General features: G+C 40.8%; 1 protein-coding gene across 5 annotated transcripts in view; it reads right to left on the bottom strand.

Annotated features, from left to right (window-relative positions):
* LNX1 (ligand of numb-protein X 1) overlaps positions 1–16,627 on the bottom strand; it is a 234,843-nt gene that overhangs the window by 96,933 nt on the left and 121,283 nt on the right. For all 5 annotated transcript variants that reach the window (XM_069201231.1, XM_069201247.1, XM_069201238.1 and 2 more), the window contains one exon: positions 2,165–2,406. In XM_069201231.1, coding sequence (XP_069057332.1) covers positions 2,165–2,406 — 242 coding nt within the window. The remainder of the gene's footprint in view (positions 1–2,164; positions 2,407–16,627) is intronic.

Below are 16,627 nucleotides of genomic sequence, written 5' to 3'. Positions count from 1 at the left end.
TCAAGATATTTAATCGGTTTTTACACACTTGAAATAAAGAATGAAGCTCTTTTCTTATTTTGCCGTGGCCATAGAGGTCTTAGTGAATCTGCTCACTTGAAGTATTTATCACAGAAAAGGTCAGCTTCCTAATTGCTTTGATCATATCTGCACTCACCCAGCCAGGTAAACCAGTTGTATATATGTAGTTGCCTACCTCCGCGGCCTGTATTACTGATAGAGCTCACTGCCTTTGTCTATGTCACAGCGGACATTTAAATGGGTGTGGAGGGAGTAGACTGGGTCAGTCTAGCCCATCACAATGAATGCACTGTCCACAGCGCATTTCACTGTGCATGTGGCAACCAAACACCATTTCTAAGGACAGAGACCCTCCGCCAGACATGCCCTGTCTAGGGAGATATTTGGGTCTGTGCATGAGACAATCGTTCCCTCTTTTAAGGGTTGTTGTTGAGGGGCTCACTGACTATGCACCATAGTGATTGAGTCCCCTCACAACTCCTTAGCCTCTGTGCAGATGTTTATTATAAGGCACAGAAGTAAAGTGTTCCCTCATTTGAATGGTGCCACAACCCCATGTAAATGAGGGAACGCACCCTCAAGTTTGAGCTTGTAGACCTTTATTGCCGGCATGATCCGTCTTACAGAAGGAGCCATGCACGCATCTGCAGCCCCTTCTGAAGTAATAAAGTGCCCAGGGGAACAGAACTGGACACTTAGGGCCTGATATCGGGTTTGGTGGACAGGTTAGTCCATCACAAATGTGATGACTATCCAGTCTGTTTTATTACAAGTGTCATTACATATCATGTACTTACAATAAGGCAGCTGGGATACCCCTCACGTTTGTGATGAAGTATAACCCTTCCAACGCTGAATTAGGCCATAGAGTAATGAGGCCCCCTGAGAGATGCCATTGGCATTGTTTATCTCTTCCACTTGAAAATATGTCAGTCAGCAGCGAAGGGCAGTTGATGGCTTTCTCTGTCTAAGTCCGAGAAATGTCAGCACACGACTGGCTCCTGGAACCCTCAGTCTCCAGCTCCCTTCTCCTTGAACTTGGAGCTTCCAAATCTAATAGTCAGGATGATCGATGATGCTTCGAAAATGGCCAAATTTAGCTGAATTGAAATTGCCTCCGATTTCCGGATTGAAAGTAATACACATTTTCAAAATATTTGTTCAGTCTTTTAGCTAGGAGTAAGGGATTATGTAACATTTCTATTCCGCCCAGAACATAAGTAAGTCTTTCTAAATCCTGCATTCAGTATAATATAAAATATTGGAAAATGGCTCTTCAATTTAGAGTGTGTAATACAAACATATTCCTCAAACAACACTTGCAATAAATACACTTATTAAATAATTGTATGTACTACAGCATGGCATATGTCACATAACTGCATACCACAGTGTGGGACTGCTTTTTGTCGAAAAAGAAATGTGCTCCGTTCTTGCCTAACTCACCTACCGCTGTTCCCTTTGGGCTTCACTGATGCAACAAACTAAAACACTGAATGAAAAATGATGTATGTTTATGGACTTATAATGAGATACATTGTGATATTTATAGTTTCATGAGCATTTCTAGTCGCCATTTTTTCAATTGCACTTGTTCATTTTTATACAAATACGCCAAGAGTTTGTGTAACTGTGGTGTGCAGCAAAACATGGTGTAAATGCAGTGGCACGGCTCAGTTTGTGCTAGAATCAATACCACACAGACTGGCTGATCACTTCCAACCCACACACTCTACAAGCCTACACGCTGACACATACACATAGATTTAGTAGAAAACATATACAAGAACCACCCTCCCCTTTAGTGGGTTTGCCATTGAGATTACGCCTCAACTGAGTGATCACAGTCACGTGGGTTATGCATAAGGATCAACCACTAGAACCACCCATTCCCAGACAGCACCCTACATTTGGATACCCACACCCCAATGGTCAGTCTCCCACCTCCAAAACCCACTTGCACCAAGAAACTAAGCCCTATTTGTTTGTAAACACTGTAACAGCTCATACTCTATTGACACGACAGTTTAAAATAGGTGTGAAAAGGCTGTTTTCTTCAATGTTTTCTCTTACAAAAGTGCAGTACATTCAAAAGAGCCTTTTCTCATTTCTGGTAAGGATAGGCCTACTACGCCACACTTACGCCGATTTCTATTCATTCTACTGGAGTCTTCAGAGCTGTTCTCCGATTGGCTATTTTCTGTACTTGGGCTGAGTGAAGGATTCGCAAGAACTGGTTCATCTTCCATTAAAACATCTACAGAAGCTGGGAGCTCAGGAGTGAGAGGTGTTACTTTCAACTCCGGGGATCCATCATCTGTTGGGTCATCTTCAGGGCGCCGCTTTTGTTCTTTAGTTATACCATAGTGGGAGGCTCCTTTACACCTAAGGGAAGAGAGAAAAATGTTTTATAATATTTTGCAATATGTGAAACAATATCAAGTAGTTCTTGTGCCCATACCACTGAAGATTTTTGCAGAGGTGATGGGATTACATAATAATTACAGTGCTCGGTTTTTTATTAGGGCTTCTGGTTTTACGGTATTTATTTTTTTAACATTTCCATCTGTATTTATCCATATTTACTTTTTGCCATTTTATTGGTAATTATCCATTTTTATTTTGGCTTTACAAATACATGAAGGGGTAGAATGGTATATTTCCACATTTATTTTTTAACTGCTAAACATACACTCACACATCAATGCCTGTTTTTACCAAATTAAACAGCCAAATATAACAAAACACTATATACACATTTAATTATTAGCAGTGACATGGTAAATATACGGTAACATAGACCTGTATTCAAGGAAATCTCACCAATTTGTTTTTAACTCCCCATTCAGTCTCAGCTATTGGTTTGGAATTCATGAAGGACAGCATAGGTACTCACAAACACCTTCCCAGGGGCCACAATTTTGGTCTGTGGTGTGACTGAGAGTTGCATTGATTGTAGCAATTAAAGGGGAGGGGGAGGCTTTAGATGGGGGTTATGACTTGGTGGGTGTAGAGGGCAGGAAAGCGTACACATGTAGTGGCTGAATTGCACAATGTCAAACCAGAAACCTGTGGTTAATCCCAGCTCCTCCACTTTACCAAATTGGGTGCTCCTAGGCAATTGTTCTATTTCACTTTCTCCCCATTTTCTTCATTATGGTATATAAGAGGACCTCAAAATGCATGATATCAGGATGTGCGCTGTACAAACTTTTCTCTTGTGTTTGATTTAGCAGTAATGCTGTTCATGTATAAAAGGAAACTAGGTGACCCAAAAAGTGCACGTAACAACTGAATTGCCCCTGTTATCCAGGTGGGGTGGAGGGAAGAATAAATGTTTAGAAACTATCACTTTAAAAACATTCTTCTTAATGCCCTGATATAGTCTGATGTACTAAAAGGAAATGGTACTGTGTGTTAATGAAATACACTTTTTGAGGTTTTAAGAGATCTTATCGTATTTTTACACTTTTGCTGCATGATATCTTTAAGAATGAAGGTGTTCCTACAGTTAAGAAGTGCAGGACAGCCTAGTTAGTTCCTTTCTTTTTCTTCAATTCACATTTAATTAAAGGGCTACCTGTTTAAAATTTTTAGGGTCGAGCCTTCGTTGCATGCGCTCGGGCATGCGTATCGCAGCGAGACTATTTAGTGTTCAGAAAAGGGCTCGGAGCCCTGTCAACTTCACGTTAGTGTTTTTTATTGGTTCGTGGGCTTGCCTAATAAAATCTGCTTGCTTTCATTAGTTGAAGGCACGCATACGTCATGCCTTTTCCGGTGGCTAGCCCTCCTCGAGCGCAGCGACCAAGTACAGAAAACATGCGAGGCTCGCTGTTTTCCATCGGGCTCGTGGACTTCTTTTTCTCTAATTTACGAGCGCGATCTCGCTTGGCAGAAGTCGAGCGCTTTACATAGTTAATTGCACGTTTTCGGGTTACTTATATAAATGCACTTTTGCCCGATAGGTGAAAAGTCGGGTTAGGAGTTTACAACGCTATCAGCTCTAACATGAGCAAACACGAGACCCGTTGCATTGCAAATGCTTGTTTAAAGTTAGTGCTGAGTCGAGTAGAGAGCAGCCAAGTGCTGCTGCTACCCTGGGGCCGCATGTAAAGGTCAGGAGGGCCCAATGCGGACCCGGAGTACTTTGAGTATCACTGGCATAGAGATTCACTCACAAGAAGGACAATTTTCTGTATTTTTCTTCTTTTACAAATATATACAGACAGGAAACACACTGTGTTCTGCCTGTATTTATCTGTAAAAATCAGTACAAACGGAAAACTGTGAGCCTTTTTCATAATTATGCTCTACCAAAATGTATTTGGTCATATCGTTGCATTATCCTTTTATACAATAATGACTTTTCAATTCATGTTTTTGACATACTACCCCCTTGCCTGTAGACATGTATCTGCAAAAAGTAAATATCATGTTAGTTTACATTAGTAGATGTTTTTATAGCAGGCACATGCCACCCAAATAGTCTCAAGACATTAAGACTTTTGGATACTTCTTCCCAACCACGCTTTCTTTTTGTCCAGTGCGTGCCCTTATTGAAGAAGAGGTTTACACAGCAGCTTCCTCCATCCAGAAGATGCAAGGAACCCAGATATGTAGATGCGTGAAAAGACTGAATCCATTATTAGAGCCTTCCCCATTCATCTTCATTCCTGGAGCCTGAAATAGGTACTTCTCCAACGTTCTTCAGAAAGCTACTCTTTTCCTCATCATCCTTACTTAAATATCTTCTGTAACCATGCTCATCAAATATTCCCTTTCTCCATGCTCCTAAAATATGTACCCTCCATGTGTTCCTAAAACATTTAGCTTTCCTATTTACATCAGATATCTACTATACCCAGGTATCTCAAATATCTACTCTCCATGTGATCCCCAGATATGCATTTTATCTTTTTATGATCCTTGATTGCCAACCACATCACTGAAATCAATTGCTGCTACATTCCTTACGCATTGACCCATCTCACATTCGTCAAATAGCTGCTTTCCCTGTGTTCAGCTGGCCCCACAGTGCCATCAGCATACAACTGAGAGAACATATCTGATGTGCAAACCAATATCATTAGGCTCTTTCTATTCCAAATTATCTTTGCCTTTCTCCTTACTATTTAAATTAGGGCCCATCATTTCTAGTTGAACCTTTTCTGTGGTCCCTGCTCAGGATTCTTTCAGCAGGTTTGACTTGCAAGTGGAACACAATTCATAAATCTTACTGTACTTATAATAACTTGTAGAGAACAGTACTAAACTCTGTTTTACTGCTGCAGTTAAGAACGAGAAAAATTAAGCTGAGAAGAACTGGTAATAAAGCAGGGAGACCAATGTAAACTTTGCCCCTCTCTTTGGCACTTCTGGGAATATACATTGGGGTATAGCTAACCTCATTACACCTCTAGCTTATACTGGAAAGTCACATTACAGTTGTGGGACCTTGATATTCTTGCGTTGCCAATCCAATGTTCGCATGGAGTCAGTGACCATGTGGCCTAATTTTCCCTAATATGGTTGTCTCTGTACTAATTATAAAGCTCAATAATTCTACGCCCAATTACCACTTTTACAGAAAGATTCCCACAACATCTTTGATGGAGCTAGAGTTAGACACATGAGACACTGCTACTGAAGGTCTGACTAACTGTGAGGAAGTAAATAACATTCTGATATTATTCAAAGTTTGGAAATATGAACATACCTATAAAAGAGGTTTTGCTTTTTACAATATGCTGTCTGTGCAAATTATTTGATAAATCAGTAACAAGTTATGTACATTTATACCATTATCGGCTAACTAGATGTTTTTGAAGGAAAATAGTTATCCTCCATTGCATACATATGATGAATCACTGTAGAGATATATGGAATCTGAAGTAACAAAATGTATACATTTCTTTTGAAAACGCCATGCTATACTATAAAAGAAAATTGTAATTGTTATGTAGCATTCTAAATAAGTAGTACAAATACAATAATTACATAAAAAAGTTAAAATACAATGTGACTCGTGAGCTTAAATATATACACAACAGAGAGCACATCTTTAGACATATACGACAAATGGGTTCACTCCATTACTGAAGTGTTTAGAGAATCCTTTGTGATAAATATGCCACTAAACATAAATAACTTTTAGCCATACGCTAAACCAAATCTGTATCAAGTAGCCCCCATATAAGCCCAAGACAAACAGGCGTCCAAATACATTTTTTCAGTGTATCACATTTATACACAAATGAATAAGTATACAGCCAGCTAAATTACCCCATTTAATATGACCAACTTGCTCATGGCGTTTTAACATTTACATTCCATACCTACTCTTCTCCGACTTCCAGATGTATAAATGGGGTCACAATGTCGTACATTTTTGATGACTACGTGGAAGCACGTTGTGACGTGGCCAGTGTTGATACGATAGTTCCTTATTCAGTCCGCTTGTTGATACAATATAGAATACTCTTAATTGTAACACAATCGATGGTGCTCCATTATGGTAAAGTGTCATGAATTCCTTCCTAGTGAATATCCCACCACGTACGTATGACTTAATTAAAGGCTACATTAGAACTGTACAGGCTGGTCTGTGTATACGAGAAAGTTTAGAAGTAATGATGTTTACCAGCGCATTGATGAGCATGGGCTGACTTTAACTATCCTCATCTAATATGGCCACCAGAAGTGGGTTCATTACGTATGTGGCAAGATGCTCCCTCTTGGCCATACACTTTCATAATTATCCTCCGTCAATACTGCCGTTTTACCCCAAGACCCACATTACAGATGGTTCTGTCGCAAATGATTTCAAACACACCACAAACCCTGCAAACGGGTAAAGAAACATTGAATTCAGCAGATACACACGTTAGGGAGGGAGACTTTCTTGCATTTCTCTCTTTTTTTCCACTACTGGCAGTTTTTGATTTTTATTTCTACAAATATGACCCAGCCAGCCTCATTCGTATCCAGAATGTCAGTACTTTAAATAATCTAAATGATGCTAACAATCTAAGTCAGTGGTTCCCAACCTTTTTACTTCTGTGGCCCCCACTTTTGTCAGTACCTCAACCCGGGGACCCCAACTGAATTATTATTGAAACCCAGGGACCCTCAATGACTCATTACTGAAAATTGGGGACCTAATCTGTTAATATTTTTAAATTTTCCAAGCAGTCACGGACCCGCTGAAGAGGCTTTGCAGACCCCCAGGGGTTTCCGGCCCACAGGTTGGGAACCACTGATCTAAGTGATAAGAATTTTGTGTGTTGGGCATTAAAACTGAAAAGCGTGTATCTGCACGCATGGAAGTACTGTTTTACGAAAAGTGTATGGTTGGAGGAAGAACATTTAACAGTCTGCCATATTTAGGGTAGATGTTGTAGTGCCTTTTTTGGCTGTCCATCACTGCTAATAAGACCTACCGATAACAGACAGGAAAAATGCAAAAATTACCCCACACTATGGGAGAAAACTCTTAGGGTGTGGGACCATTACTTAATTGTTTTTCAGAAACAAATTCCTGCTTTGGGAGTTTGTTTTTGAAAAACAAAATATTAAAAAATTTGGTAGCCGACTAATTTGCGATTGTGATTTTCCACTAAAATGTTAGTACATTTAAATGAACCGCCATGATAATAACTCATTTCTGTGTACCCAAATGACCGCAGGGCAGGCAGTCTCCTCTAAATTTGGCAGCAGCGTACCCTCCACCGGCAGACAGTCATTTTCCATCCATCAAACTCTCGATCAGGCCATTTTTTTTGGTGTAGAATTGGACTGCACACAATTATTCCGCCCTTCAGGGCAGACAAATGTAAGGCTGTGGGCCTTGTTGAATCTTCCATCCATTTTGCTAGGGATTGTATCCACCTTTTGGGAAGTTTCCAGTCACATTAAGTACTCCCCCAAATATTGTCAAATCAGTACAAGATTGAGTTGAGGCTTTTGCTTAAAAAAAAAAAAAAAAAAAAAAAAGACTAGCAAAATCCCTATAGTTTCTAAATTGCAAGGAAACCCTTTTAATTAGCAGGAAAATAACTCATCCACTTTCAGCACTTCCCAGCACTAGTCAGGAAATATTTGTGTGTAGACATTACACCAGAACACGGATGTAAGAAAAAGTGGTAAACTCTGGCCCGGCCTTGGGTTTGGGCTGGATTCTTCACATGGAAGACTGCCCCTAACTGTATGCTTTCGGATATGTTGTATATTGAAAACCCCTTACGACTCAAACAGCAGAGGTGTAAAACAATGCATTTTGACTTTGTGCAAGGAGATGAGTAGCTTACATTGGAAACAATGTGTTGTTCTGGATCACCAGCTACGCAAATTACGTGCTCAGAACAGATGGTGAGCTTTGATTCTTTATTACACATGATCCCTGAGGTGGTGGTACCTGCAGGTTTCATTGACAAAGACGAAGCTGTTTCCCTTCCGGTCTAAACTCTCCCAGGTTCTCATTGTGCCCCCTCTCCTCTGCCTCACGCTTGGGTATTTTCTGTGGTGTCCTGTTTCTGCCTGTTCCACTGACTAGAGCTATGCCCATCATACAATGTGTCACTGATTTGTCCCCTCACATCGGAAGAGAAACAGGACATGCAGGGGAGTCTGTAAAAAACTATCTAACCCTGGGCTGGTTATAGTTCCCCTATGCACCACCAGCTTCAGCAAAATTCACTCTGCGTAATTGCCTTAATATTTGATGAGGTAATCCATTCTAAACACATTATGATTTATTCATTTGATTTTTTATTGTTGCTAAATGACATCTATAGCATGTAGTTGATAGGTTCTTTATCAAGAACACAATAATCCGCACCTGGTAAATTGAATGTCCCGAATCTTGTTTGTGCACAGTTTTAAGCATGCCTCTTTTGTAGTTCTCAAGCCATTTCGGACGTCTCAGAGGTTCTTCAAAGGGGAGAATTTAACTATTGTATTCTGATAGGAGAATCCAAAAAAGGAGGGTTTTCAGTAAAGTAGAACCATGATCTTGAGAAGTGTTGATGAATGTTTTGCTCCGCTGTCATTTGTAGTTGAACAGGAGTATAACTATTGGTTGTTTTCCTCTCAAGGACATTAAGGGTACCACCAACACCAAGAACAGCTCCTGGACACCTGAGGTAAGAGCTTATGGGGCTGCCTCATGTGCAGTGATAATAGCCACATTATGAAGAATTAATTTAGCCTAACCGCTGCTCTATCTATAATTCGAACAGCCTCTTCAGTGAAAACATTAGCATGATTTTATCTCTTTAGGTTTTGCCTGCAGACAGCTCTTATGATGTCGCAGTGGAAATCTTTTGTAGACCAGCAGCTTAAAGGGGCTTAAAGCTCACTCATTACTTACCAGTGGTTGACATGCACCTTGCCCTTGTTTCCTTGCTTCTTATTGGTCAGCAGCTCCCTGCTTCCTGCTGGGCTTCACATTTCTGTCCTTGCAGTGGAGCTTGGACCAAGTACAGTTTCTTGTCTGTGGCCCGTACCTGTCCACCTTCCTGACGTACTTCTTTTTTTAATTTTTAGACATGCACTCTCTAAGAGTAAATGTGTCTGCAGTCCATCCACTCTCCTCAAGCTGTCTGTGGTTTTTCTTAACTCCTTCCCACTTCCTGCTGTTTGTGGCCTTGCTCAAACCTCTCTACCCACCCCCTTTGTGTTGCTTTTCCCCTCCTACCGCCCATTTACTTTGTACCCTCCGACTCTCCTTCCTCCATTCCGCGTCTTCAACCAACCCCACCCCATCCTCTCTTGTGTTGCTTGCCTGTTTCCGCCCTACTCCCCCACCCTCCGCCCACCCCACTAGATGCCCCTTGTGGCCCTCCTTTCTGCCACAACAAAAAAACACATTAACAATCCAAAGAGCTATTGTCCTTTGTTAACTCGTCGTGACCTAGCGCTTTGTTTTTACTTACTGTAAGCCATGTTGCACAGCAGCTCACGCTGCTGTGTAATATGTCTAAAAAAAAAAATTGACAATGCCAATAGGTTTTGCATAGGAAAACCTACTGGCTTTGTCAATGTTTATTTCCAATTTGTCCTTTTACCCGAAGCAGATTCGCCCTGGTTCTTGTTGGCATGATCTTAAAAGACCATTGTAATGTAGTTCCAGAACGACGGATAAATCAAAATTCATTTATTCATTTCCCTTTTTTGTGTTTAAAAAAATTAATATTTTTCCTAAGAAACAATGCACAACCTATTCTGGGTTTATTTGAGTATAGAATAGGTTCTCTATCAAGGCTAGAAATTGAATTCTACAAGCCACATGAATGTCCTAAAAGTGAATTAATTGTGGTTGGGCCGAAATTTGCATCGTTTGTGTTTTGTACACTCCTCCAACAAATCCTTTGGAACGCCCACGTTTGCACTTCTGTTCACAAACTACATGTGGAATGTATATGTGTTCCGTACATTACGAATTTGTAGAATGCAATTATGTGCTAGACTGCAATCTAGTCAACCTAGTGTAAATCATGTGCAGTGTACTTAACTTTTTCTACCAAAAAAACTCTGTGAATATGACCCCTAAAATCCAATTCACGATTATTCTCACAAAAATGCATAAAACCGGTGTCCAATTTTCGATTATTTAAACATGGATGCTGGTACCTAGTGCCAGTTAAATAATTTGACAACTTATATTTCCCTCTGTGCTAAAATACTCTCTCCTTAATGTGCAAGCCTCTATTTCTCCAAACGGACGTGTACATTGTCTACATGCCAGCTGCACTGCACATTTCTTTTCAGTTCTCCAAGAAATATGCATAACAGTTACACATAAGCAGTCACTGCATATGCTTTCACCTCTGCTTCCTGCGGCAGCACACTGCACTCTCTCTCTCGTGTGGAGTTAAAAATCCTGAGGGTGGGTTTTCCACTTTCACAGATGTAAACATGAATATTCGTGAGGTATCCTCATGCAGGTCAAGAGCACAGCTTGTGCAATGCACTTGTACGAGTTAGTGCTTATGTACGCTGGACACAGGGGTGCACAATGGATAGGCTCCATTAGTCCACACTTTGCTCTGCCCCCCATATATCCTCTTTTTGTACAAATGCACAAGTTGATGGCCTGTCTGTTTCCATATGTGCATTACAGGATATGCATATGGCAATATACTCTGTAAATACTTATGTATTTACTAAGCACCTCACAGTGAGGTTTATAAGCTGCCTCGCGTTGTGAGTACATATTGGCCATGTGCTAAAGGTTGCCTCTGTTCAGAGTAATCCTCCCTTGCACAAGTTTAACATGCCTTAAAAGTGGGGGGAACTTGAAGACATAGGAAGATAGCTATGCCCTGGCATTATTTCTTTGCACATCTTCATTTTTATTTCTTTGCACATCTTCATCATCCCAGTACTTACAATGTGAGATTGGTCTCGGAACACAGACAGGATTTGCCTGCCCAAGCCCTAAAACAGACATAAAAACAAATACTTATACACACTCCCCAACTTAGGCTCCATCTCTTCCTTGGGTGGAACTCCGCCTAAAATACTTCCTGTTTATTTCTATCCAACTCTGGATGCCTAACTTCCTTTTTGGTAAATTTCTTTTACTTTCTTTTTATATTCTCACTATTTACATTGCCTGTACCAGTGGCAATGGCCCCTGAATCATGTAAGGAAACCCAGTCTCTGGTTTGGTAATAAAATGCAGCTATATTTGGGGAGCAATGGGTCCTTCAAACCCTGAGCCCTGGTACTAATGCACTATGTATAGCTACTCCCCTTCCCTGATAGGTCTGCACCTGTGCCGTAGCCAGAATGCAGGATTTCTGGTTAGTCAGTGTATGTGGGTTTATTCGGTTGCTGCAGTCCTGCTATAGTTGCCTCTGTATCTCCCATGCTCCTGGACTTTCTCACCCCTACTTGCCGCCCTGAAATTGGATGTTTTCCATCCATTTGTTCGCTCAGGCTCTGGGTCTCAGTGCCGAGGTGACAGTCTGTGGGAGCGAGCTTTGGTTGAGTGGATCTCATGCAGAATGGTGGAAGGGTAATACTTTATTACTGAGCTGTAGCACCTATGCCTCTCATCCTCACGCAGCAGGTCTCCTACTCCGCTCACGGCACCTTTATGCCTTCAGGTGCTGGGAGAAGGATGGGTGTCCCTACACAATGAATTAGGCCTGTGCTATCAAGCAGGCATCCTGCGGCTTGTTGTCGCGAGAATTGTTCACAGTCCTGGGTTTTCAGGAGACAACCTAAGGCATTTTGGGTGTTGTTGTTTTGGTGTGATTGAATTGGACTAACAGATGTATAAGAAATACAACTGTTGGAAATAATTTATGGGTTAACGATTCAGGACTGTATCCAGTGTCCAGGACAGCATAGGATGGGGTGCTCACCCTAGGCTTGCCTGCTGCAGTCCTATACATCCTGTGTGCTGTGCACAAGTAAATTAGGATGGCATAAGACTGCGAATACGATCGGGCCCTTGCTTTCTCTCTGGCATGGAATCAGCACATTTTCTGTTTGTCTGCTGGTTCCTTGTAAAATTGAAATGCCATCCCAGGTTTTCTCAGCCTGAATGCTGATGCAAGTCTCTTAAATAAACAAACGTAAAACATCTTGGGTAGTGTAAATTATTCCGGAAAGCTACTTATGTGGTTCGCTCGTGATTTTTCGCCTACAGTTGTATGAAACTACAAATTAGCATAGGGATCAAAGAAAAATATCAGGTTCGCTTCTTGAAACATGGCGTTTACATGGATGTGTGTGCATGATATTTTCCATATTGCCTGATAAATTATATATTTCGTAGTAACCATAATAGATTTAGCTTCTTTTAGCTTAAATTGTCATACTCAAAAGGCTGTACATATTAAATATCGGGTGAACCCAAATAGCACAGGGGTAAGAGCTTCTGTAAAAGAGGAGATGGTCATCGGTTCGAGGCACAGCACAAGCAGATTCATAAGTAATACATTAATTCTCTAATTGTTACAGCTGATGTTGAGCAATGATCAATGCTTCCTTTACACGCGCCACAACATTTCTAGTATCACAGAGTCTAAATGATTTCTCAAAATGGATTTCAGATAAATAAACAGCTGCTACTTCTCATGTGAAAACAGAGGCGGTGGTTAGGGTGTTACACCCCCTTAATAAATGTATTTTCTGGTGAATAGTTGGGTGCAGGTGGTTTCAGTCAGGTATGGTGAGGTGTCTGTGGGATTTCACCGGGAATTTTTACATATACACAGACAAAAATCTCTCCCTCTCTCTGTTGCAAAAATATTGCTTTTTTTTTATTTATTTTTTAAGTTGTGTTTTCTCTCACTTAGTACTCCTACCAATCAGAGGGCCAGATTTACTAAAAATTGGTGCAGGGCAGTGCTGTGCCAAAATTGGCAGCGCCGAGCTGCATCACTTTAGAAACACAGCAGTGATTGTTTATGTGCAGGAAGGTAGACCTTCCTGTACATAAACAATCATTAATGGCCTTTTGCTCTTTCTATGTGTGCTGCAGAATGCAGCACACATGGAAAAGGCAAAAACGAGGAGGAATAAAAGTATTCCTCTTTGTTGTGTGATGCTAACGCCACCCTTGGGATGGCAGTAGTTTTTGGCACTGCTGCATATTTATGCCTTCTAGTAAATCTAGGGCACATTCAAAAGCAATGGGTGTTGCAGTGGAACACCCACAGCAACACCCATTGCATGCCCCTCTGATGCAGAAAACTGGGTCATAGGGGTTTCATATTTACAAGGAGCGTTAAGCCACAAAGAGTAGCTTTGCGCTGCCTTGTAAACGTGGTGCACTTCACAGCGCCACCGGCGCATCAACAAATTGACGCTCTGGTGGTATTAGGCTCTGGTAAATCTGGCCCCGAATTCCTCTCCATTTCTTCTGCCCCTTAAAGCCCTCTCTTGCACCCTGCTTGTGCCATAATGCATTTTAACATTATGTGCCAACGTGATTGTTGGACCCCTCAAGCTTTCTGACTAAACTATGCCCCTGTGTGAAAATATTCAGTTTGACCTTTAATTGAGGTGCTGCTTACTTGGGCATCATGATGTCACAAGCACCAAAAGTGCACTCCTGTCTCCATTGGGAGTTGCACGGTGCAGTCCAATTTTAAATTGCTGTGCTCTCTGGGATTAATAAGCGCTCCAATCGACTCTTGTCGAAATCTCGGTTGCCATGACCTGGCAGGTTTGTTCAATTCCAAGTATATCTATGAATGTCAATATTTTAGTATCTTACCTTGCCTTCCTTTTATTTTGCTCACACACAAAAAGTAATACGTGCGCATACATAGATATTTACATATACAGTGAACAGAGTGTTCAAATACAGGCTTTTTGTGTAACAAGCCATTAGTTCAGTCATAGGGCTCTGTTTGTTGTTCATGATACTATGATCTCATTCCAGCAGGAGCATTACTTGAGACCTAGTGTTTAGATCGTCGACATATGGCCTGTGGGTCGAGGGCTAATTTTCACCGTGACTATGGTCAGGTGTCTGCAGATGACCATGAGGAACTGAAATATTCAAAAATATATTGAAATATTTCAATAGTTCCCAACTTTCTCCCACACTGTACGTAACATGCAATGCTTGGCCTCTTTCACAAGACATTTAGAGACTCAATTGCATGGTACAACATAAGGCTATTATAAAGTGTAGTAATCGGAACACACGGAGTCAAGATGATTTCTAACGTTGAGATTTTATTGATGTAAGAAACCATCCTTACATTACATTTTTGCCTGAGGGCTCCCGTCAATAAACAATGTTTACTCATCGTCGTTTGTTGAAACGAAGCGTTCTAAATCGAACGCCTCTCGACAACCTAGATCGCGAAACAGACACACAGACTAATAGAGTTATTGTGTGCCAGTGTTGCGAACCGCTCTGGACGGAGATTATTACAAGGGTTTTCCTCTTCCACAAAAAAAAACAAAAAAACATTAGAGTGCAAGATATAGAGAAAATAAAATTCAGTACATCAGTATAACTTAGTGTACTGCACACAAAACCAAACTGAAATACATACTGTGGAATCCTAAAGAAGCTACCTATAAACAATATATTATACGCAGCTATTATAGAATCTAACAAACTATTAATGTGGGGGAAACATTAATGCAAGAATCCCTTACAAAAGTTCATCACAAACAAAGTAAGTGTTAAGGACTAAAAAGTTACAATATAAAATCTACTTATGACTGAAATTCATATATATCTGTGCGGTTTGCGTCATACACAAGAACTTTTGCGTACTATCAAGAACTTGTCGTCACTGCCAATGGAATTTTTTTTTCTTTTTGTGTTTACCGACTTACACATCTTCACTGCTATGTTCACAACTAGGTACGTCGCTGCATGACAGAATTTCAGCAGATGGGGAGTGAAACTTTACAATCTTTGACCCATTCCACCAATGTCCACCATCCACCCTTACTGCATTCCCACATACTTTATTGACCATGACAGAAGCAGAAAACTTGGTGTCACCTTTCTTGACATAACCCCACAGACATCTTGAACACAATTTCCCTTTTGTCATAGTATTGTTTTTGTAAGGTTTGGGCCTTTGTCACATTTTCTCTTACAAGATAGTCTAGGCCTTGAACATCTACTTTTTGTTTCACCAATCTGGACATCCAAGCAGGTCTAAACTCAATGGCCGGTTTCCTACCACAGAGTTGTTCGAAATGTGAAACAAGAATAGACGATTGAGGCATAGTCCTGTAGAACCAGAGCATTGAATGTAAAGCAGAATAAATTTCGACTTTGTTTAGGGCCCACTTTTTACAATCACCTATAACACAGTTAAAGTATACTACAAGGCCATTCATTTGGGGGTGATATAAAGAACTTTTTAGGTGTTTCATACCACTGGCCTTTAAAAATTCCTCAACTTCACTAGAAACTGTTTGTACACCATTATCAGAGATTATAAATTCAGGGAAACCTTCTCTCATACAGGTATCTCTGATTAATTTTACAACCGCTTTTGAATTGGGTTCTCCAATGAATCTAACTTCCGGCCATTTGGAGTAATAATCCAAAAGTACCAAAGCATATCTTGAGCTGGATGGAAGAGTATTAAATGGACTAACCAAAACAATACTACCTTCACCCATGGTCTAATAAGGGAGTCCAATGGGGGTTAAAGGAGGAACAAAAGTCCTAAGAACTTTATCACTAGAAGAGCATGTAACACAACCCTTGACTACATCATCCACTTCCCTGTCCATCTGGGGCCATCAGAACGTGGCTCGCACCCTACGTTTAGTGAATGCCAAACCCAAGTGCCCCTCATGAGCCTTCTTTATTATTAGCTGCCTGATGACATCAGGGGGTATCAGTTTGCCCGCTCTCATAATCAAATCCACCTCCTAGGGACAATTATTCTTTTATTTAAAAAAAAAAAAAAAAGGTTTAATACTAAGTTCGAGCAACTTCTCTTTGGGCCAACCCTCCCTGATATATTTGGAAACAGTCTTCAATACTGGATCGCTGCCTGTGGCAGAAATCCATTCTGCCTCAGAGAATGGACCTGCATCATCCAGTTCAACTGGAGCAACTAAGCAACTTTCACCTTCAAACTCTTATTTCAGAGCATGGAGC

Source organism: Pleurodeles waltl, chromosome 1_2, assembly GCF_031143425.1.
Source record: "Pleurodeles waltl isolate 20211129_DDA chromosome 1_2, aPleWal1.hap1.20221129, whole genome shotgun sequence".
Taxonomy (NCBI): domain Eukaryota; kingdom Metazoa; phylum Chordata; class Amphibia; order Caudata; family Salamandridae; genus Pleurodeles; species Pleurodeles waltl.
The sequence above is the reverse complement of the archived record's forward strand: the minus strand, read 5'-3'. Positions and strand labels throughout refer to the sequence as shown.